At 38.7% G+C, this 25,020-nt stretch overlaps 1 protein-coding gene across 12 annotated transcripts in view; it reads right to left on the reverse strand.

Moving 5' to 3' along the window:
- SCAPER (S-phase cyclin A associated protein in the ER) overlaps positions 1 to 25,020 on the reverse strand; it is a 151,807-nt gene that overhangs the window by 39,920 nt on the left and 86,867 nt on the right. For all 12 annotated transcript variants that reach the window (XM_071813778.1, XM_065847607.2, XM_071813779.1 and 9 more), the window contains 2 exons: positions 11,373 to 11,488; positions 3,920 to 4,043 (listed from right to left, as the gene is read on the reverse strand). In XM_071813778.1, coding sequence (XP_071669879.1) covers positions 3,920 to 4,043; positions 11,373 to 11,488 — 240 coding nt within the window. The remainder of the gene's footprint in view (positions 1 to 3,919; positions 4,044 to 11,372; positions 11,489 to 25,020) is intronic.

The raw sequence follows: 25,020 nt of genomic DNA on the forward strand, positions 1-25,020 counted from the left end.
AATTTAGTTTTCATTCCATGTTAAAATCATTTACACTTGGTATGCACAAGTGAGGTCCCAGAAAATTGTTCCTCCCTGTATAGGTACCAGGAGGGATTTGGTAACACTTGGTGACAAAGAAGAACATGCACATTTCTTTATTATTCATCAGCTCTGAGCCTTGTGTTGGTACTTAAAACTCATTGTAATAGTCTGTTTCTGGTGACGAGCCAAGTGAGCAAGTGAGAAGTCTTCAGCTGCTTATTCAAGTTCAATAGGAAAAATAATATTATGTTGCTGCAGTAACTTTCGTTGACTAAAATAATTCACGCTTAATGATTCTAATTGCCTACTGAAACAGATGGATTAGGCTTTGCAACATATAAATCAATTCAAATGTGGCAACTTCGTACTAGGAACACCAACTTTTAAAAATTGCTAACAAATGCTACTCACCGCTTTTTCACATAAGATAAGAAATAACTTATTTCTTAAAAGTTTTAATAATATTTTGCAGTAGAGCCTTTCATTTGCTGTAATGAACGGTGCTATGAACAGATGTTGAATGTACATATGAGAACTATATTTTCTAAGTCTATAGCCCTTAGCTACACAAATTCATGCTCTAATATAAAACTGTTCTTCCTAATTTCTAAAATAACTAGATCTGGCACTCTTGATATAATAGTTTATTCCAGAGCTGGTTTTCCACATTTGATTTTTGGGGGAAGTGTGTGTGTGTGTTTATTAAGTGAGAACAAATGTGGGTTTTATACTGTGTGTCAAAGAGGAGATAGAAGGAAATACGGTTTTACAGGAAATGGGAAAACTTGAACTTGATTCCTACCTTTCATATTTTCCCTTTAGATGAACTTACACATGTGACAAAAGATCAGCTCTTTTACTGAACAAGTAATTAATGAGATAGTGTGAAAATGTGTTGAGATTTATGTTCAAAATTAATTGGGGTGCTTGCAAAAGTGATGTATTGCTTCGCTTGTTGATTATTATATCAAGCAAGGGGGTAGGAAATCTTAAGATTTAATAGTGTAATTATGAAAGCTTTCAAGCTCTGGTTTCTTTGTGTTGATTACACAAGGAGTTAATGACATTCAGAGAAACTGTGGTTGTTGAGCATGGGCTTTGGATGAGTAAACGTTAAAACATTCCACATTTTTATTTTGGAGGTTTAACAGGTCTAGCAATTGAACTGATGCAAATCTTCATGTACAATTACACACTAAAACTCATTTGTCAAGTAACTGGTATAAAATACCATTAAGTCACAACAGAAAATCAGGAAAAATGTAACTATTGTTCAGTTATTTGACACATCGAACATCTGAATGCTACTTCAGCCTTTATGATGCCTTCCTGTGCTGGGTCCAATCAAGACATCACTTTCTTTAAATCGGTTTGTGAAGCAGAATGCTCTGATCACCAGATTCTCAGCTCTGGTACCATCTCCATACAACTGCTAAGCCATCCAGCAGAGAATTCCCCCTGTGTAGAGATTCCCTTGCTTGTGCAGAGCTGCCATAAGTATCTAGGATTTAACCCTGCAAGACACTAAACAATATGGCCCCAATCCATGGGTCTGCATGGGATGCACCCTTAGGTGCTGAGAGAGCTGGCTGAGGTCATTGCTGGACCGCTCTCCATCATCTTCACCAAGTCTTGGGAAACGGGAGAGGTGCCTGAGTACTGGAGGAAAGCAAATGTCACTGCAGTCTTCAGAAAGGGCGAGAAGGAGGACCCGGGTAACTCTAGACCGGTCAGCCTCACCTCCATCCCTGGGAAACTGATGGAACGACCACTCCTTGGTGCCATCTCAAGGCATATCAGGGATAAGAGGGTCATTAGGGGCAGTCAACATGGCTTCACCAAGGGGAAGTCGTGCTTGACCAACCTCATTGACTTCTATGAGGACATAACAAGATGGATGGATGATGGCAGAGCTGTGGACGTGATCTACCTTGACTTGAGTAAGGCATTTGACACAGTCTCCCACAGCATCCTTACAGCTGACCTGAGGGAGTGCGGTCTGGATGACCGGGTAGTGAGGTGGACTGTGAACTGGCTGAAGGGAAGAAGCCAGAGAGCCGTGGTCAATGGGGCGGAGTCCAGTTGAGGCCTGGATCTAGTGCAGTGCCTCAGGGGTCAGTCCTGGGGCCTATATTATTCAATAGATGAGTTTTAGCAAAAGTGAAGGTGACATTGCTTTTGCTTGATTAACAAAAACAAAACGAAAACCACATTAAACTGGTTGGAAATAAGTTTTGTATTCACAGTATCCAAAAACATAACGGTTTCTCAAAACTGGATTCTTTCTGTTTCCGTATTCAGCAAATACTGGCACGCTTGTTTAACAAATTGTTAAAACCTTGTGTCTTATTTATTCATTCATATGTTCTCATTTATGACTCCTGGTATTACTTGGGGTTTATTTTCCAACAGTAAGTGGAAATACACACAACACAGCCAAAGGCAGCACCACACAGCTCACCAAACCAGGAATACTGGGAGCGGCTGAATTCTTTGGAGGGGGTGTCTTTGAATATTTTAGTATTCAGAATCTGGTCCCATTTCAAAAAGCGCTCTTCATTTGTCCATTTCTTTTTCATAAAAAATTCAAACTATCTGATTTATAATATTTTCAGGAGAGAAAAATCAGGGTTAGAAAAGCAGCACTGTATTTATTTTTTTGTACTTAAATATGTACTTCATGGAACTATGAAGATATCCTAGTTTAAGGGCCAATTTTGCCTGAACAGAACATAAGGGACTTTATGCATAGGAAAGAAAAGTCCACTGTGGATCACGGGAAACATTAAGCTTTAATTACAGTTTTGCTGCAATTGAAGGGTAGTATTTGGCAACAGACTGAAAACAGCTCTGAGCACAGTAAATTTTTCTTGTGCACTATCTCTGATCTCTAGGTGGCCAACATTTCCTAAGAAACACCCTCTGTATTTCTTCAGGAAGAGCGTGGGTTGTTGGCACAGCGCTACACTGCCAAAAGGGAAGGTGTTTGGCACCAGAATGAATCTCGTCACGTGCGAAGCGCTGGCAGATTTCACCTCCCGTGTAATGCCCCTCGGAGCCCGTGCTCCGGCGGTCTCTGCAGAGCCAGCACAACACACCCACCTCCACCGAGGGTACTGTAAATCCAATAGCTGGAGTCCTCTTGGAAAGCCCTGCTGAAGAACAATGAGCTGGCAGCTGCTCAGAGGAGGACGTGCAGGTTGCATTCGAGTTTTCTTTGTGTCAAGGACCTCCGGACTATCTTTCTAAAGTGTTCATCAACAGTCCTATGGCATGTTGATTCTAACAGCGTCACTTAAATTATTTAAAGTATGTACATAACTTTTCAATTAACAAACTGCTTGGCTCATGAAAATACATACACACGATTTATAAGTAGAAAACCAAGACTAAATATCTTATGATGAGCAGGTCACTATGAATTAAAAATGAGTTTTCAAATAAAATATTTAATGACATTTCAAATTAAATGAAACATTGGAAAATTAAAACTTCCAAAGCGAAAGAGTCCTACTATTTAAGCACTTCAGCAAATCAAACTACGGCAACATACTGACCTGACTTATGTTCCTGATATTGAAACACGTAAGAACCAAACACATACAGACAACCTTTAACATTCTGTGCTTTAAATATTACTCCAGGGTAAATGAAAGAAGAAAACCTCAGAAAGGTTAAAGATAGAACACTGTCCACTCACTAGAATTCCTAATGCATAAGCTTTTGCAGAACTTATTAGTATGGAAGTATAGGAGATACAGTTACCAAATACGTGAAACAAAATCTTATTATTTTGAGCCTCTGTTCTCATGTATCTCCTGCTGTTCTTATAGTCTAAATAATATGTCTGTGCAGCATACAAACATTTTTAAATTCAAATGGGTATTTTACGTACCGTAAACTGGTGTATCAACAGGTCCATTAGAAAAGTGATCTTATTACTAAAAAGAACGTAAGTGCTGTTTTCTGCACAATTACTGCAGGTGAGGCTGTAAACATTCACTGTATTGCACAGTGACCTACAAAAACAAAAGGAAAGAGAAAATTAAGAATGTCACTTTTTTCCCATGGTAAACTAAAAGCAAACAAATGGAAGCACATCACAGAAACACCTTTCAGCAATTCACCTTCGTTTTCTTAAACTTGGGATTCCAAAGAGAACTAAAATGAAATCAGTTAAATAATTAGTAACTTTAAAACAGTAAAGCCGTGCTTATCAGAAGCCATGGACTACGCGGTTACTGTTTTCTTCCATATTCCAAACAAGGTTTACATCTAAATAACATACACTAGGATATGCAACTTCAAAAAGTCTGAGTTTGTCTTGTGATATGTGATATTAAAGGTATTTTCATAAGTATAAATATGCATATATATGCATTCTCAGTAAATGCATACATGGATTCTTAGTAAAAATCTAATATAAATTATGGGTGTACTAGAAAGGCATAACAAAACTTACAAAGAATATCAGTTAACTTAATAACCTGGATATGTAGTATTATTTTCTAGTGGTTTATAGTTAGATCACACAAGTAATCAGAGTAGAATGTCCCTTTCCTAGCGCAACTTCCAAGAAAAAATGCGTGAAGGAATTCACAGAATGCTGGGATCAGCTGTAGAGAGACTATTGTGCAGCACCTGTGAACTCACACAAGGCAGGGAGAGAACTGAGTCATTTGTACTGAGCAAACAAAATCGAGCAGGTGAAATTCCTGCCCCAAAACTTCTGCTGACACATTGTGAACCAGTACTGTATAGAGCCTCTAAATGTCAGTGTATGTACCACAACAGCATCAACCAACCTACAGCTGTGGCTGCTGGGAAGAGGTGACAGGTTTGTAACAGTAAGAACAGAAAATCATAAACACAACGAGTCACAGAACGCTCCAGATGTACAAAACATGCCCGGTTATTCTTTGAATCATGAGCAGTAATTTCCACCTGCTCCAATTCAAGTGGTGTTCTCAAAACAGGATTTGCAGGGAAGCTGGGACCAGTCCTATGGAATATACTCACAAAGAAGATAAATCTGATCACAGATAATACTGTGTCAGAATAAACACAAAATCCATTTCTTGAACTTTGCTTACTACAAAAGCTATCATTGTCACTATATAAATATGCAAACGCACACAACACAAATGCATCATCAATATATACAATAATAAATAAAGATGGCTAGAAATTCAAGTTGTTTGCCTAAAGTAAGCCAAAAGGAAAAGAGCTTTTACTTTGTTGGGGTTATTTAACATATGGAAAAAAGTGACTAAGTTCAAATAAGCTCCACAGAAGAAGAGAAACTGTGAGCACTGCCAGAAGGCCCTACAAACGCTGGACTGCAAGAAACAAGTTATCATACAGAAATCATGAAAGCTGGTACTTAACATAACAAACTGCAGACTAATTCAACATACTCATAAAGAGAAAGCTGAGTTTTACGCTCGATTTTTCTCCTAGAACATTTTTTGCAACAGCAGTTGTTCACACCATCAGCAAGGGCACCGCGCTGATCGCTGCGTCCATTGCTGCGGCATCTGACCACCCTGTGTGGCTCCCCAGAGTTGAAATGGAAGCACCTTATGCACATACATTGCATTTCTCAAGCCAAGAGAAGCTGGACATGCTCAGAGGCCAGAACATTCACAGAACCGTTTTTTTTTTTAAGTTGCATTTATGGTTCATCTCTTCTGCAGCGGAAGAAAGAATTTTGAATGTAAAAAAGAAGCATTACCTTGCTTGGTTGGATGTGTAAGAACATAAAGAACATCTATACCTTTCCTTTGTTAATATTCTAGGTGTCACCATATTAACAGTTACGTTAATTTCATGGTACTGGTAATTAATTTTGCTCTATTACCTAATTAAATCAGTTTCAATCTGTAGTTCACATGATACGAAGCCAATATTAAAGCATTATTTATTGCTCGAATGCAGGTTAATCTTCACCTATTCCACCTAATTTCTACCCAACAAGGATAACACCTACACAAAATTCCAGTAGCGTGCTTCACGTTCATTTTTCATAACCTGCCCTGCTACAGCATTCTCTTTCCTCTCCTAACTCGATAAGGGTATTTATTTCACTTTCCTCAGTAATGCTGAAAAAAAAATTTCATCAGGTAGCTACTTTTCCTTGTCATGGAAGATTATTTCCCTGTGTATACAGGGAGATATCAAACTAGATTGGCAGTTTCTATTTTCAGTTGAGCAGAAAATGCTTTAAATCAGCACCTGTCATTTTACCAGCTATTGCAAACTAAAGATCGATTCTATTTAAATACAAACATCATAATTTACCCAAAGTGTCAAACATGAACTTGGTAGGTTAACTTACAAATTGACAGCGTTTCAGAGTTTCGGAGGTGATTTAGCTAATTCACTGCAATAACAGGTTTTGATAGATGGGATTTTATAATTACCAAGAGGATCATTTATTTCACATTCGAAAACACAAAAACTTCCCACTTTATATGTAGAGCAAATCCCGCTGTAATAATGCATCATGCTTTCGTATTTCCCAACCGAATCTCGTGTCAGAAAATGTACTTGCATTTCCAGAGACTCAAATCATGCATTTGAAAAGGTGGTGGATGCAAATGGACGTCAAATGAATTTTTCACAACAATAAAGAGGGTTCTTTTAATTGATAACACGAGCTTGCTAACTCCGGTTCGTCCAAGCACGTTCTAATCATGGGACGCTCTGAACTATGATTCGGTTCCACAATTTTTTTTCTGATTGGAAATTGGAAGTGTCAGCGCAGTCCCCAGGTGGTTCGCAGTGTTAAATGGCAGATTAAAGACAGCACAACTAATTTCTTTACTTTAATCTTATTAAGGGAACAACAGCTGTCAACTGTCACCATTTCCGCACAAGGCCTCTGAGACAAGCGCGGTGCTGCGAATGTCGAGCCAGAACTTTATTTAACCACCAATTAAACTCTCTGGGATGGAATAAAAAAATACTACTTCTTATTTGTTTCCCCTGTTGAAAGCTCTAACTGCTCTTAATTCCAGAACTTCTATCTCAAGAGATATCAAAATCAGCTGAAATAGTGAAGTACGAGCCCCACATAAAGCTGCTGTTTATTGATTACTGATGTTGTTCTAAACTTTGTATCACAGCCGCAAATCAGCTTTAAAGCTATGTTAGACAGCATGAATACTCCAACCACATAAGAAGTCTACCCTCTGATGTAAGGCTCTCCTCTAGAGTAAATCCAATTAGAAAAACACTCATGATGGAACACAAACTTGGATCCAAAAGAGAAATCTGTCTTTAAACTAGACAAAAATATGCATCTGTATGTTATATTTATTTTACGTTAGTACAAAGAGAGAGGAAGAGGATTCATTTTAATCAACATGTTCAAGCTAGATCTCAACAGTTTATATGGATGTACATGATTTTCCTTCGTGCTAGAACATCTTCATTTTCCTCGATGTGCCCAATATAAACAAGTTGACAAACTGTAGCTTTTATTCAAAACACTGAGGCACCAACAGTATCCGACCACACAAAACTACCACAGTGCACCAGGGCTATATAGGCAAGAACTCAAAACTTCTGCTTTATAAAAAAAGCATCATCAACATAGAATCATTGACCTGCTTCAAGTGTCAAGCTTTTTCACATTACTTTCAACTTCTGAAATTTATACATGTATATACTTGGAAGAAAACAACCCAAAAGCTCAATTTGGCAGTGGAATAATACAAAATAATACAAACCTAAACATGATCAAATTTAGGATGGATTAATTCAGTAAGCAGTTAATTCGACAGCTCATTTTTAACCAGTTTGACTATTATGCAGCACTCTGACGGGAAAAGAAAGTGATCAATATGTAAAAGCTGAGCTGGGAAGTGGGAGGTGAGCTATTACTGAGAAACAGTGCACAGCATGGCTGGAGAGTGGAACACTTAAGAGCCAGCAAGGTAAGAATATGGATTGAAACAATAACAAAACCGCCTGATTGTAAGGTTAAAATACCAGTTTTAACTTGTGAAGACTATACAGGACTTTATGCTTCACTGACAGGGCCTATTACACCATTGGGTACTCTCAAAGACTCATAATCAATTACTACTTTGTCTGTATTTTACATTATTTTAAAGTGTCCAATTAAAAAAAAGGGCTCCAGCCAAAGTCCAGTCACATCTAATAGAGAGATGACAAAACTCAGCAGCAATTCTCCTTGAAGACGCTTCCAAACCAGATCAGAATCTCATTCTGAAATGCTACTATACTTATGACTAAGCTATTGCACGACAAGTGACAATCAAACAATTCATTTACCCCAACATTTAGAGGTGTGATAGCATTTCAAAGTCTTCTACAGAAATTCTGCAGTCCCTGGTTTATCTATTGTTTCACTGTGAGATCCAACTCTCAATCCAAAAGTGTCCTGGCAGTTCACAGAGCTCCTTTCCACAACAAAACTTGCTCCTATATTGCACGGGAAGACAACGTTGCTTCATTCTGGAGCTGAGGGCTTGAAATGCAGCTCTGAGCCAGACAGCAAGACATCACGGAAAAGGAAAGATGCTGCGGGTTTCTGAGCTTCTACAGTGCTGATTCTCTTCAGAGCAGCTTTATGTCCTTGTACCAAGCACTAGTTCTCAATGAACATTTCTCCAGGGGGAATAACCTTACCAGAATATAAGAAAGCTTGTTTTGCAGTTCTCGTAGAAAAAATCAAGAACAATCCTATAGAACTGCATGAACAGTAACAGCGCATCTTAAGAAATGTATGCTCATAAAACCAAGTAAAAATTACAAAGAACAAGCTATAAAACGAGTTCTTAGCTCAAAACAGTTCTTACTGAAAAAGTAATTTGTACCAATGCCATCCATAATATTATGTGGGTACTATTTTCTGCTTTTAATGTATTTAATTACGGTTCAAGCTTTCTTACCCTGATAATACTTGCTTTAAATAAATGATGCAAGAAATTGTATGAATGGAGAAGATACATCATAATAAAACTGCCTCCAATCATGTCTTAACTTGTAACAAAAGTCCTCCTTTGTTCCTTACACAACTACTGCTAATTTCTGTTTAAAAATGCTGGCCACCCAAGGAACTCCAAGTATTTCACAAATAGTAATTAAACAAATCCTATAAACCTCATTTGTTAGCAGATTTGTTACAATTTTCAAGGCCAGTAACATGTCATGGCACGAAGGGACTAAATGAGTTGTCTGTAGCAAATATGCGAGGCAGTGCAGGGGATCAGACTCATCTTCTGGTCTTGATCTTAAGTCATTGAATTGTTTTGCTGTGCAGCTCCCATTTGCCTTTCAGCAGAAGTGTAAGAAAAATACCATAAGACTCTGAAAGCTTTTGAAATTCTGCGGAATATGTCCTATTTTGTGGAGAACCGAACAAATTCAGGAAAATGACAAAATGCTACTCTAAGAAATAACGCGGTTGGACGCTAATTTGTATGTCAACACCAACCATAAAACTTGCTATAATCCACTGCTTTCCCTTTTCCTTTTTCAGTGATTTATTTGAAGGGAAGAAAAATTGCCCCAACACCAAATGTATCATCTGTCTCATAAATGTCACATCTTTTTCACAGCATTTGCCATCCTGCTGGTCTAACTACCAATCTGGACAGTAATACAAAACAACAGGCATATTGTCAAATCTTCTGATAATAAAGCTTTATCTTGTAGACATGGGATTAAAGTTCTGAGCTGCACCATACTGCCAGGATTTTGGAGAAAGAGAGATGTAGATAATAGCCCACGTAATCTCCTCACCTACTTGTAAATAGCTTATCCTCATCACAAAACAAAAGACAAATTCCCAATTTAAAATGAGTACAAATGGTTAAACATTGCAAGAGCACACAAACAATCTTAAGTACAGCAGCGTCCTTTAGCAAAGCATATTTGGCTAGGGGAAGACTGGAGGGCAATTAATGAAAGGTCTTAATCTATTTGCACAGGCCTCTGCTTTGTCTTTAAACAGAGAACACTGCTGCTTTGCTAGATTCAAAGTTTAAGTCAGGATGTGCCATATATATTTGCACAAAAGAAAGAAAAATAATTTGAAAAATTACGTGAGGAAAAATGTGATTTTGAAGAATGGAATATATTCTATGATTGCCCTTTGGTTTTGAAACTCGCTCAAACGTTTTGTACTGAAAGCAGCACATTTGAAGAATTTCTGAAATAGTTTCAGTGAGATCACACTAATGCGCCTTAACATGGTTTCTCTTAACCAGCCATGTCTGTGCCTGTTTCAAACGGCTCGAAGTCCCACCCTCTGGAACTACCGCTTGCTCTCAACAGCTGAGTTGCAGAATCTGCACAAAATACGTTCGTCTCTATCAGAAAGAAGACGGCAGAAATACCCAGACAGAAGGGTCTGCATCACCTGCAGCAAGTTTGCTGCAACACTTGTAGCAAACCCCAGGTTCTCTAAGCCACAAGTGCATTACGCATGACTTAGTGGCAAGGTGGGAATTTTGTTCTCTTTGAAGAGCAACGTTAAGATATTAAAAGCATGTTTTGACTTGGTGTTCTTTCCTAGTACTTCACACCTGTCCCATAACTTGTTAATGGACAGTTTTAATCCAAACCTTCACAATGTAGCGCTTAAATTCCAATTACTACAGTATTAAAAGATACCTACAATCAAATGGTGACAGCGGTTCACAACAGAATATCCTGGGCTTGGTTCCTCTTGTACTAAACCCATGCCCAGGTCTCTTCTGAAAGCAGACAAGTGCTTTTGAATGGATAAAAGTTACAGTTAAGAGATTAGGGAAAAAGCATGCTTTTGAGTTATCAGTATTTGCTGGCATTCTGTTTAGTCACCACCATTTTTTCTAGGGATTAGACATTTAAATCCCTCTATTCTTATGTATTGTAAACAAGAATTCTTCTAATCCACAAGAATTCTGGTTTACCTGTTTGTAGCAGTCCTTTCAGCCAGCAGCGTCTTACAACTGTTTTATTTTAAAAGCAGCCAGACCCCAGTGAGTTACAGTCCTTTAAAAATTCCCCCACTTCCCACTAGAAATCTTTACAGACTGACTTCAAAAGATATGTACTTCCTCTCCTGTTTAATACACTTCTCTTTTTCTCATTCTGTACAATAAGGGATGCCACTGCCAAAACGTATCATAGCTAGAAATAAAATCACCAAGTTAGAAAACCAGAGGTTGAGTGGAAACGTATTTCGCCTTCCATGGCAGCATAGAGTCCAGCATTATTTTCTTCTTTGAAGTTCAATGCTGGACTATGAGAGGAAGAATCAGTGAAGCAGCAGATGTGAAATAAATATTCTAGTGATCCTAAGTGGCAAATGAAGGACCTATCATACTTACTTAAAAGGAATCCGTGAAGCCGCATTCAGATTGGCGGGAGAAGTCGCTGCTTGAAGAACATTTTCCAGGGCAGTCAGTCCTCCAGCAGCCCGAAATGCTATTTGATCTGCTCTGTTCTGGATGAACACAGACACAGAAGAGAAACAACAGAAATTAAAGAACTTCCTACATAAGAGATATGCCTGGTAGCTAATTGTCCAGTGTTTCACCAATGTAGAAAGACCTTAATACATGTATGTATCAAGTGGAACACCTTTGACAAGGAGGATTTCACTGCCAGCACAGAGGGAAGAGTATTGTTTGGAGCAGGAGCTGAAATTCTCAGGTGCTTTTTTTTTTTTTCAAAGACCACATATACATATCAAATACTATATAGGTAATACAGTTCAATACCACATTTTCAGCAGTGATATAGTTGAAGAGGCATTTTAATAAAGTTAATCTTTATGTGTTGCTGTTGTCATTGTGGTTATATCTTATTGCTTTGTATATGATTTACAGCAAACAGACAATCTCTAGATGGGTGTTTCCTCTTTCTTACAAACTTTTCCAAAAGGAGACAACCTCTGGGCTCATTCCCTGACTTGGTCCTTGTATGGACAAAATAGCTTAGGTTGATCACTTCAAAACATGAGTATCATCACTACTTTGGTGATACCTGGTTACGTATTTCACAGAACGTAGACCGCGCCAGTTACGTCCCTGATCCGCAAGGAAGCCTGACAGCGTCACCACTCACAAGTCTTATTTTATCCTTAGTCTTGGGAAGGCAGAAATGTTGCCTGACAGATGCTCCTGAGGATACAAGTTTCTTAGATCTTCTGCCTTCCCAAATTAATTGCTCGGAGTTTAAGAAGCAGGTTAGAAGTCTGAATGCAATTTTTGGTAGTGCTTCAGTTATGGGAACTACAGAGGTGAAGTCTGAAAACGTCACCTAGATGACTGGTGTAGTTCATCAGTTTGGCAACTCCAACTTACTACCTGCCCCCCAGGTCTTCCATCGAATCCACTGCTTGCAGCTTATTCAAAAGGCAGCAGAATGAATTAATATTTTTAGCTTTGAGGTATGACATTCACATCCAGCCCATTTTGCATTCATTATGCTATGTTGTTGGTTATAAATGGAACAATTCAATTTAAACTAGTCTTGTCTGTGTTCCCAGCTTTCCAGATTAGCTTTTCTTTATTCTGGGTGTCCCCTTTGAAGTTCCACTTAGAAGAATTTTACACTTAAATACCATCCTACCATTATTCTTACAGTCTGCAAATGACTGAGGTTTTGCTGGAGCGGGTCCAGGATTTTAGAACTTACTCATGTCCTTTTCCTTTCCTACAAAATCGGGTTTATCTCCTACTGTTTAAAATAAAACAAGTAAGATATTTTTCTTCTCTACTTTGAAGTTGCTAATTTTCTATAACTTTGTATTTAGGCATCCTAATTTTGTCAGTTATGAGGATATTCTAGTTCATAAGAATTCCCCACCTCCAGTGCTGCAAGCTCTTGGCATGTGGGAAAAATGGCAAGTGCTATATAAATACAAGGGTTATTAGTCTGTAAAGAATGTGTCACACTGTAAGAGAAAAATAGATAAACACACTGTACAACAGAAAAAACTCTGGCAATAAAATCTTTCTTTGAACAATTAGAAATATAACTGAGCAGGATACAACATGATTTAGAAGGGAAACCTTTCTCCCCGTGAGAACTAGACATTAACATGTAAACACAAAAGTATGTATCTTTTTAAAATCATGCACTTTTCTGTCCATTAAGTTTCTTTCAAGCAAACATCTAGATTCTAAGTTCCAGGCTCCAGAAAAACTGTTCAAACAGAGAAGTCAGATATTCAAAAAGGCATTTACCACAATTAATATGACCTGCATGTAGATTTTCAGGCTGCCGAAAGGTTTACCTTCAAAGCAATAACTAGTCTGGAACGGAAGTCTGTGCGCCAACTCACCCAGTAGCTAAGATATTCCAACCACTGATTTCCTCCAGGCTAACTGATAAATATAATTTCCAGCAGTCAATTTTAGCCCAGTTAACCCAGTAAGTGTGCTTTAACTGAGGAGTTATTTTTGAGTTTCACTCATTTATTCCTCTTCTACTACCTACCGTCCAACTAAAAAAAATCCCCCCCCCGAAAGCCTCCTTAAGCACCCCTTGGTCGGGAGCTGACACGAGACAAGGCAGGAGCTGCGCTGGGTCCAGCCCGCAGCGTCACTGGGATGAATGTGCTGCAGGCGCTGCCTCCCCTGCAACCTGCCCCCTGCTACAGCCCTAAGAACAGCCAAACAGCACAGATATATTCCTGCCACAAATCAAATATTATTACATGAGCACCTTGGCTTATGGCCACAGTCCTCAAACTTTCTGCTCGTCCCGCCCGGCTCCACCAGCGCTGCAGAGCGGTTCCGCACTCCAGACAAAGCCTGGGGCCTTGCTGACGGATCCATTTTCACTTCAGCTTAAAACTTCACAAATGCGAAGGTGTATTTTGTTATTGCAAGTGTGCGTTTTCCTTGCTAGCCAACATACATGCATTCCCAGTGTAGAAAAATGTGCACGAGGATTTCTGCAAAGGACTTGGCGTGCTGGCATCACAGCACACAAATTAGAAAGACATTTATGTGATACTGCTGATTTATTTGCTCCAGTGTATTTGTCAGAGCTGCTCCAGTTTTAAATGTGCCAAGCACTTCCCACTTCTCACTTTCCCTATTTCTCATGGGAGATTATGCCACAACCTATTAGCTCTCGTGGCGAAGAAGTCTTTCCTGTCATTTAGACCAAATATGCCCTTTCTCTATCTCATCCCATTACTCTGAGTTATATCTCATTTTACTGCACTCGTTTTGTTTCTCCCCTTAGTAATTACTCCATTCTTGAAATCATACGCTTACATTTTCCTACTTTGCCTGTTTCTCAACTCTATATATTCATTAATGCTAAACCCATCCTTTTATTTTTTCATGTAAACTTTCCTTATCTGTGATTTTTTCCAGAACTCTTCTCCACAAATACCTCATAATGAAGTGTCCAGAACGGATTTTCCCTCACCCCAAATCAGTCACTAGAGCCACACTGAAAGAAGCTAGAATGTCTCCCTATTCTGAAAGGAGATCTTTATGTACCTATTTAAAAAGAGTATTAATCTTTTAAAGCTGTTTGATTCCCTACATGCTTTCCTTCCACTTCAGTCTGGAACATCACTTCTTTTCTCATCACTTCTTTTCTTGACAGATTTTCTTCAGCACACCTGTTCCAATTTGTCTAATACTTTGCTAAAATTATACTCCACAAAATACAAATTTGTATTTTAAAGAACTTTCTTTACTACTACAGTTTTCTATCAAGCAGAATCGAGGCTGTAATTTCTCTCAGTTTTATATGATTAAGCTTTATGTGCTATTATTCTGCTCTCTACATTACTCATAAAAATTAATCAGCATTTTGATGCTTAGCCACCAGGGAAATAAATCCCTAACTGTGCATGGAAGAGAGAGGGGAAAAACCTTAAATAAAAGGAAGAAGCAAGTGAGCAGCAAAGCTGGGAAAGACACACGAGCATAGTATTTGTTCACCATGCTTACAAAGGTCTAGGAAACTGCCACTTAGGGACTAGGAATACACTGCTTTTGGCATGATATTTAGTATATTTATCTCCAAGGATTCTTTTAACACAGAGAACTCCAAGAGCTTTTAACGCATTTATTGAAAGGCAGTGTTGATTATCAGAATAACTGCTGGCATACGGCGGCTGCGAGGGACCTCGGCCACCAGGGGAGCCCCTCCTGCCATCGGGGATCCAGTTCAGCTCCTTGAGCTTGGCCTTGGGTCAGTGGGGGTCATGGGAACTGACAGGAAAACGCGCCCTGTCCACAGAGGAGCAGAAGAGTCACTGGAATATTGCGTTACTGACGTTTTCAGAGTGAATACTGTGTGAAAAGGAACTGTGCACAGGCAATTCCCTCGGCTAGACGCAATATGAGACCGCAGGTATGAAGATGAGCTGTGTATAAAGAACAAATAATATCAAATCTCCCCAATGTCAAAAACTATTCTCATTTTCTCTCTAAAGTATAGCAGCCAAATAATACCAAATTATTTTAAAATGTCTGACTTCCTACTTGAGGCAATTTTTGAATTTTCAAGTGTTTAAGTACTCATGTGAAGAAATCTTTCTTAAAGCATAAACATATGGGAACAGGCTATCTTATCCAATTTGTCTTTCTTTCCAAAATTAACCTATATCCTTCAAAATGTGATCCAAATTGAGTTAATGTTCTGTAGTGCTAAAGCTTTACATTAGGTGATACATATTAAAACACAACAGAAATTCAAAGGAAGTGGACCGAGGCATGTGAGTTTGATTCAAAGTCCGCACTCACATAATATTGTTATTTAAACTGGTCCCCATTTGAATCTGTGTCAGAATGAGAGACCCATTCAGGTAACCATGACTTTGACTCTGGCAGCACCCAAGGCACCGTGTGAGTATGAAAAACGACAGATCCTGCTGGGAGTAAATATTAAATCCCTTTTTGGAAAGAGCATAAACCGGAATGGCAGGTTTTTGCTGCTCAAAAGATCCTTCAGACTTCTAACTTAGTCTCCTAAATAACTTAGCTTGATGTTTATGAAACCCACTTGATAATTTCACTACAGCAACTGTTCTCTGTGTAGCTGTATATGCAGATTGGGAAGGCTATTGAGCAAAGGCAATCGATAGAACAGGATTCATGTTTGCTAACAGAAGAAAATACGTATACTGGGTTTCAAACGGTATGTAAAAATTTGGCTCGCTCATACATATTTTCAGAAGACCACAACTACTTCAAATAACATTTTTAAACCATTTGATTTTTAAGTACAAAAGGACTTCAAAGCTCTGAAGTTACTTGGTCATGCAGGAGAGGAGTGAAAAATGAACAAGTAGGCAAAAATGGTTACTCCTGTCATCTATGCATTTCTTAACAGGAGAGGAGGAGGCACAAAAATCTTGGAGATAGCAGCTAGATGTACCTGAGCCATCACAAAACCAGTAACAAAGACACAGTCTTCAGAAGAGCAGACGTAGACCTCAAAACCAATACAAGAAAACCCCTCGTTTTCTTTACCCCTCACAAGTCTGTACCGCTGTGAAATACAGTGGTATTGTCTGTACAGGAGGAAAGCCAACGCAGCTGATGGGATATTAATATGTATTCTTAATCTCTGGACCATTATGAACTTGTCATTTAGAGCACACGGCAACTAATTCAAGCAGAAGAGTGCATGAATCAAGTAACTATAGCAGAGAGTGTGTGTACACTAATGCACGTCTGGCAAAGTAAACAGAAATAACAATAAATTAAATCAATCATGTAACCATTTTATGGATAAATTATGAATTAAACATTTTAAGAAACTCCACATTATTTTTTTTAAATGTTGCCAGTCCATCAGGAAAGCTCTCTGCACCCTGGACAAGCGTGGCTGACTTATTTACCTACCTGTTACAACACCTTAGCGGATTTGAATTCCCCTTCTCTCCTTTCCGACGGCTTGAGCGACAACTGCCTAATAGGATTACAGGCTCCGTTCCAATAATACAGCTCAGCTACATGCCAGCAAAAAATGACAGCCTAAACCTGAATTACATGGCCTGGGAATCCATCCAATTATTAACTAAAGTAACTGTTATTACCTAACCTAATCAAAGGAGAAGCAGCTGTTAATCTTTGGTGGCCCGCAGTGTAGTAGCGGTCAGGCTGGATGAACTGTCTTTGTACTTGACTCCTCTACAGACAATAATTATGTCCTTTGTGATCAAGAAGGAAGGGCTGCCTAACCTTTCAGACAGAGGCAGCAGATGGGGAACAACTGTTTGCGTGTTCATTAACAAGATAGGGTGGGTTTTATCAGGGTTTGGCATCTGTGGCACCTCCAGAAGCACCACTTACCCAATGATACAACTACGTTTGGCAAATACTAAAATTAGCAGACTAAACAGAAAGTTCAAAATAATGTTTCCATCTCATTATCTGACATTTGGTACAGCAAAATACAGCTAAAAAATAGTCATTTACACATATGCCTCATCATACCTAACATGGTCAACAAAGAAATACATGAAAAGGCCAACTGACCTGAGCTGTTACGTTGCTCAATCTTGCTTAACTCATTAAAGTGGCTGGATAAATATAACCTGCTTCTGAAATAAAACCAAATCAAGGGAAAATCTCTGATTTATTTATACAAGTCAGTGGGTAAAACAAAGGAACACAAAGCCAAATAAAACAAGCATCAATTAGCAGCAGCTTTTAGCAACGTGCCGGGACAGCAGCGAGACCAAAACTGCTGCCGCTCCCCTTGACGCAGGACATTTGACAAACTGGAAAACTTGCAAAACAGAAGAGACAAAGTCAGAGAAACCTGCCTCATCATGGAACACCAGAGAAGCACATGCCAGGTTATGTTGGGGAAAGTAAAAATATGATGGGATCACAGCGTGGGAACACCTGAATTGGAAGAAGATTTCTGATAATGCACAGTAACGGCCAATATTTGGAAGCTGAAACTGGATGAGTTCAGGTAAGAATAAAATGATTTTTTTAATGCCAAGAGTAATTAACGATGAGCATAATATACTTAGGATACAGTCGACTCTCAATCATTTGAAGTTTTTAAATCAAACCTGATTACCTCCTAGAAAAATATGATCCTAGTTAAATCATAATTTATTAATTTGGTGCAAGAGTTATTGGGTGAAATCCAACGTCCTGGACCAAAGTACTCACTTCCAGACATTTCTCCTGTTAAAGTATTATTATTAGTTCCTAAGTAGAGCAGAATCAGAAATAATGCAGAGCTTTAACAGCTGAAATGATTTAATGTCAGCTTTACTACCTCTGTTCTGTTTAACTTTAGCACCTCATGTTTTGACTGTCTGAAATCTTTCTGAACTACCTTTAACACTCTGGTGTAAACCTTCCCTCTATGACAAACCTTCACAATCAACATTTCGATGTAGACTTTGAAAAACAGTATTTTCCTTCATCAGCCAAAAGAACGCTTTCTGCTAGTCCTGCTTCCTGTGTCTGAATAAGAAGCTGATGTAGAAAGCCCATCTGAACAGACCTCAGGAACTAAAACTGTTCACAAGAAAATATTTCTGAATGAAACCCAAGTGCTCTGAAACGTTCCGACTGTTTCTGAAAGAACACACTGAACTTGTGTAACTCTACTCGACACTTGTTAAACTGTTCAGTGAAGGAAGAAATAATAACTAATTAGTAAAATATAGTTGAAATCCATCTTAAGAATTTTCTTCTTTCCTTTTATCTAGTGTTTGAAGATTCTATCTAAAACGCCAGAGGCTAAGAAATGCAGTTCAAAGCTGCCTTAGAAAAACAAACCAGACAACTGAATCCTGGGCTGCCTCCTCTTTTTTTTTTCTCTCCACCTTTAAATAAATACAGACATATCTATATGTACATACAAAACCACAGATATGTTCATGATTGCAGAAAATCTACATTCTTAGATTAGTCTTCCAGACATAAAATAATATTTTCTATTAAAATAGACAATTCTATTCCCTGTAGTACTCCCGTCTAGTGAAATCAGTTTTATAATAATACCCCATTCCATCAGAACATCTCAAACTGGTTTTCAAACATGAGCAACTTGACCCACAACAGAATTTCAAGCATCGATGGAAATGTATAATAGTTCAGGATTAAAATGTGAGCCAGAATTGTCTCAGTAGCATTTGCATACCATTGGGGGAGGTATTCATTCACTTTAAGGATGCATCTATCATGTATTTGTATCAACTCCTCCCTCACGCATTGCTTACATGTTAAAGCACCCAAGCTCTTTAGGTAATGCTGTGCAAGGCCACAGAAAGGTGGGCTCGAGAAACGCTGCTTCGCGCATTTTCACGCAAAGCAAAGCGCGAATTCTGCAGACTTAAAGCTGATTCTGAAGCTCTGAAGACAAGGCAGCTCTGCTGGTTTCTGTGTTCACACCCCACACAGGCTCATCTCCATGGCTCCATCTAGGAGAGGGTGCTCACCCTGCATCTCCCCAGCGTCTGGAACCCTGGGTGGTAAATGGGCCGTGTCTCAGAGAAGCCGTTCCACTCCCTGCACGACGTTCAGTACTTGCACACTGCTGGGCAGAGCTCAGCCTCCAGCATTGAGGCCCTTTGGAGAACACTGTTTTTTTCATCTGAATAGCTCAGGTATACTAGCTGCAACTTCACACGTATTTAGTATAAAGAGAGATAAATATCTAAGTACAACAAAAAGATGAAAAAGAAAGCTGTTGATACTAATACATCACTCAAATAAAAATGAGGCTTATTTTATTTTTTAATTAAATGAAAAAAGAAGAGGCATTTACTATTATACTCTCTGAAAATACATAATTGATAAGCAACTTAAAATTGGTCCAGGACTAGGGACAATACCATTACTAAGACATTGATTCTTAAGCTTGTCCTGCCACATGCTCATAAATTTATCTCCAGTCTATGCACATTATATACTTCATTCATTCTTTTGTTTCCAAACTTCTGCCCATACTGTAAGGTAAACCATACTGGATAGGGCTCCTTACCGATCTACCGTATTATCTCACTGAGTAAGATGAACCTTATTCAAACGATCAACTTCCAAGTTCTGCACTGTCTTTTCAGTTCAACAGTAAATCACGGAGAGGCTCTTTATTATAAACACTCTGCTGACTGAGACAGGACCCTCACAATCTGGTTTGTGAAGTTTCAAGAGTCAGTGAAAGCCATAAAGGAAAGACAGGTAAAGGGAAACCAGTGAATTCCACGTTATCTGTTTAGCTGCTTTCACTCATGCTAAGTAGCATAATGGAAAATGGCTAATATTGCTTGGAAAAATAAGAACTGTCCTTATAGATATTGTGATAGGCAGCACTGAGCATTGCAGCACTTGTGCTTATTAAAAATAAATGTTTAGTCTATTTATAAACAACAGCGCATCTAGTAAGTGCATTGATTAAAGGCGGAAAGCAAGGATAAAGGTTTAAGTCTCTAATACCAGGAACAACTGCTTCCCAATCTCCATAGATGGCTCCATTACCTAGGGTCAGTTCTGAATAATTTCATAAATACAAGTTCCGAAGCGAAAATATAAAAAGCACAACTATGTGACCTTGTCCTGTTCTCTCTCAGCACTCTACTGGACAAGAAATTGTGTAGTGAGTAGAAAGTTACAGATCTCTTGCAACACTGAGTTTAAATCCCTATGGCTGACATTTCCCTGTTGAAAGCTTTCGGCCGCTAGAAAGCAGCACTGATTTCAGCTGAACTAAACTACAAAAACCAGAGCAATCAAGCAAAACTAAAGATACTAAAATTACGTTGGAGGAGACATTCAGAGAGGGAGCTAAAGGTGTTTGAAAACCTGTAGTGCTGTCAAGAGCACTTGAATCCTAAACATTTCTTTCCTGCAGATTGCCTTGGGTACTCCCTTGTAACCTCTTGGAATATTTGCCTGTTACCCCATCTACAGGACAGCAATCAAGGTCTCTGGGTAGATAAATAACGTGTGTTTGCGAAGCACTGCAAACATGAGAACAGACAACATAGGGCTTTCCAAAAAGACGGACTCAATTTGAAATCACTGTATGTCTGCATTGGGTCTGTCTTTTTGAAACACCCTGTATAGGTGATATCTTCTCAAGTCAGATGTAGAATTAAAGAATACTTCCCAGAAAATGTCTGTATACGTACTATGTATGTACATATACCATTAGACTAAAAAGGAAATTAAAACTTTAGGTCTTTAGAAACTATAATAATAATTATTTACCATGAGCTCTGAATTACCATCTGCTCATTAGCAGAAAGCAGTGCCTGTACTTTAATGATATTAAAACATATCTCTTGTCCTGTGAATGCTTAGTGAAGAATCTCTGCATACCTTGGAATGTATACATATCCATTATATCCATTCTGACGTGACGTATTAGTTCCAAATTGACATGGAAGGAAAAAAAGCCTGATCTGACAGCAAAAGGCTACAAATACTACAACATAAGTGCACTGGAAGCTGACAACATTTAATTGCATCCCACAGAAGCAGAAATCAACACTGCAGTTTTCAACTAGGCACAGTAAATTAACCTCTGAATAATCTCGGAATAAGTACACAGCAGAGCTTATCTGTGAACTGAACTTGCCTTTTAATACCGTTTCCAGCAAACAAGTTAAAAAATAGTCTGTGGCTGACCTTTAGTAACAAGTTCCTATCTGTATGTTCATCTTGAGAAAAAGGTTAATCCACAGATTATAGAAACTCCAGGCAAACAAATTATTGATGATATAAAGCTGCCTCGTCCAACCTGCAGCACACACCACATATCTGACCCATTGACTTCTGCCCGGCAGGGCCGGGGAACAGCTGTCTGGGTAGAAAACGCTGCCGCCTGCTCTTGGAACTCACAGCCGCTGCCCTGCTCCTCTCGAACCCACTGCCCTTGTTGATCACATCAGGAGATGTTTCTATTACTAGGAGCAGTTTGGACCACACGGAATTAGGATGGTAGGTACCGTACAACACACTGTACTCCAGTCTTTCAACATTGTGGAACCTTCAAATCATGTTTTATTGGCACTGTGCACCACTGGCTGAACACATATACATTAAAAACTCTCAGTCTCCAAGTTAAAGGGTTTAAAGAAGTGAATTAATTTCGAGGAGTGTTACTTCAGATTTTCTATCAGTTATTATCTGCTTCATCAGTTCCTGAGTTTACGCTCTGAACTCAGGCTCTGTACTTTCCTAAGGACAGCTAAAGACCAGATTAACACTTGCAACAAAGGAAGCAGAAATGCAGAATTCCCTATGTTACCTTCTGTGTTAGCGAAATCATTAGATTTTTGGGGGTAAAATACAGAGTTCCAAGGACCTGAATTCTAGTCTCGGCTGGTAAAACAGACTTTAAAGTTATGCAAATTCAATACGCTTCATAAAGTCTGGATTTTGACGTTAAATTATTTTAAAACTGTTATTATTACTTCAGCTTTACATTTGATTAATGACTTCCCTTCATGTGACACCACCATAGCTCTGGACCTGGCTACTGCAAGAGCATCCAAAGTCAAAAAAGTCATGGATGAACTAAAAAATTAATCAGTTCTTTGTATAGAAATACATCATATGTTTAGCTAAAATGAAGCTTATGGTTATAGCTTCTATCTATAAAAAATGAGAGTAGCAACTACTTTCACAAAGAACTAACCCCCAAAAAGTTGATGAAAGCACAGTTAAGATAGTTAAGAGTCTTTATTTTTTAAACACTTGGGCCACAAAACACCCACTGCCCAATATAAAAGAAGGCTTGTTGGTGTAAACCAACGCATCATGTATTCAAAATCTTCAAATGGCTAAGAGCCAAAAGACACATATCCCATATATAAAAGGTAGGCAGGAGGTGAGAGCAGGACAGGACTGATGACTCCGCAGGGGGAGGTGGGGAGGGTGCTGGACGGATGGGGGGCTCAGGGGCCTTTGCAGACTTGTTTCCATCCCCAGCCACAAATTGGCACTAGAGGTCGGGCAGCTGACCCGCAGCACACACCAGTACAAGGGTACGTTACACAACAGCAGCTCATAAAGATGTCTATTCAACCCTGGGGATGTGGCTACTTTTTTTTTTTAAAATGAACACTGTGCATGTGTGTACTTCTACTTTTTGCTATATATATATTTTTGATTTATAACTGTCCATTTAAGTCTCGACAGGACATATACTGATTACCTGTGTAAATACCCTAATGCACCAAAACCAGGAGACAAGCTGCTGTAAGAAGCTCAACAGGAAAAAAAGCTGCGCCAGTTCTAAGCACGTTGGCATGTGAAGTGCCACAGAATTGGCTGGACATGATGTCAGAAAGACGAGGGCATGCTCCAGCAGGAGACTCAAGAGTGAACTAAACTGGGAACTGTTTGTCCACTACAGAAATCAACAACATTTTAAAGCCCGTTTTCAACATCGTTGTAACTAAACACAGAACTTCAAGAATTAACATGCAAATTAATTTAGGAGGTACTATCTTTGGCCGTAGAAGTCATCAGTATTAACCAAATTAAAGTCTTATGTAGGGATTTTTTCTTCCAAAAAGAAACTCTGACTTATAAATAGATTTATTTGTAAGGATTGAAAGGACCTGCTGTTGTTTCTGTCAGGAGTGTCCTCTAGTGGAGAAATGGGAGATATTAAGTAAACAAGAAAACAGAAGTGGATCGCATCACAGAAATCACCCTCTCAAAAGAAATACAAACACCTCTTGGTCACAAATGTGCCTATAAAAGTTTGGCCTATGGACCAAGCTTTTCATTATTATAATATGGCTTAAACATAAATGTTAAATAACTTTTTAAAGATTCAGTCAGACTGGGAAATCAATCAGTTGTGAGGTTATACACAATTATTGGTTGAATCTGCTAGACAATACGATGTGCCTCTGTATGTATGTATACACAGGATCACGAAATACAACGTGGCTATAATTTGGGTAAAGCCACTAGTCCGTGACAGTTAAGCTGACACCTCCTGTGATTTCTCCAGCCCCCATCAAATCCAGGTATCAGACTTTATGCCACGTTTCTTCTAGAGGTGGAGACATCCTTAACCTACCCAGTGACTCTGGTTTGCCTACAGAAATGCTCTGCTCCTGAAACGAGGAATCTGTTCTACTCATGACTACCAAACTTATCTATTATTGTCTTCCCCTCTCCATCTCCTCCTTTTCCTACATAAAAGCCAATTAAAATAATGGGGGGGCAAGGGGGAGAAAAGAACTTTTCTTTTTAGGACCACAGATTTTTGTGACCCTTCAACGACCCTCTGATGCTCCAAAGACAAAAATTATTAATTTTGAAAAAATTAATCATTGCTCCACCTGTTAATCGCCCTGCTTTCTTCAGTAATGCTGACCACCTTTGCCTTGAAGGAGTCTTGCTGATTTACAGAACTCAGTTAAACTTGGATCAATTGTTTTTAGCCAAAATTTAGGTTCAAAATTTGATGTTTCTAATTCACACTTGACAGTTTTCTTCAATTATGAAATAAAAGCCACAAACCTCAAGCTATGGCCTCTGTGCTTCAAGCTAGTCGGATTTTTCCAGTAACATGATTTAGCATAAAATACACCACCTATTTATGTCTCTCTTGCTTAGCTTATGAATTCTTATTTCAAGAGTTTGATATCAAATTACAGTATCTCTTACAAAACAACGATTACGTGCAGCAAATATGCCACATCCAGTTCAAATATAATCAATAGTAATTTTAGAAAAGCTTGAGGATACATTATTGCCTTTCAGCTCGTCCAGAATTCTGTTCTCCTGCAAAATAAAATCCAGCCATTATACTCAATGTCTTTCAGCTCTCTGACTGTTACACCAGCAACACGCAGCTAAGTATGCGCTGGAGCCAGCTTCACCAATTTTTGCAGCACCAAAATCAAATGTGTAAGAGTTTGGGAACCACAATTCCCACTGTGTTTTTAAATATACAAGTAAGGATACGGAGTATTTATAGCACAGAGTATTTGCTTCTAAAATTTATTTTGCCTGTATATACATGTCATATATATATTTATATACACATGGGGCAATT

This window comes from Patagioenas fasciata, chromosome 12, assembly GCF_037038585.1.
Source record: "Patagioenas fasciata isolate bPatFas1 chromosome 12, bPatFas1.hap1, whole genome shotgun sequence".
NCBI lineage: Eukaryota > Metazoa > Chordata > Aves > Columbiformes > Columbidae > Patagioenas > Patagioenas fasciata.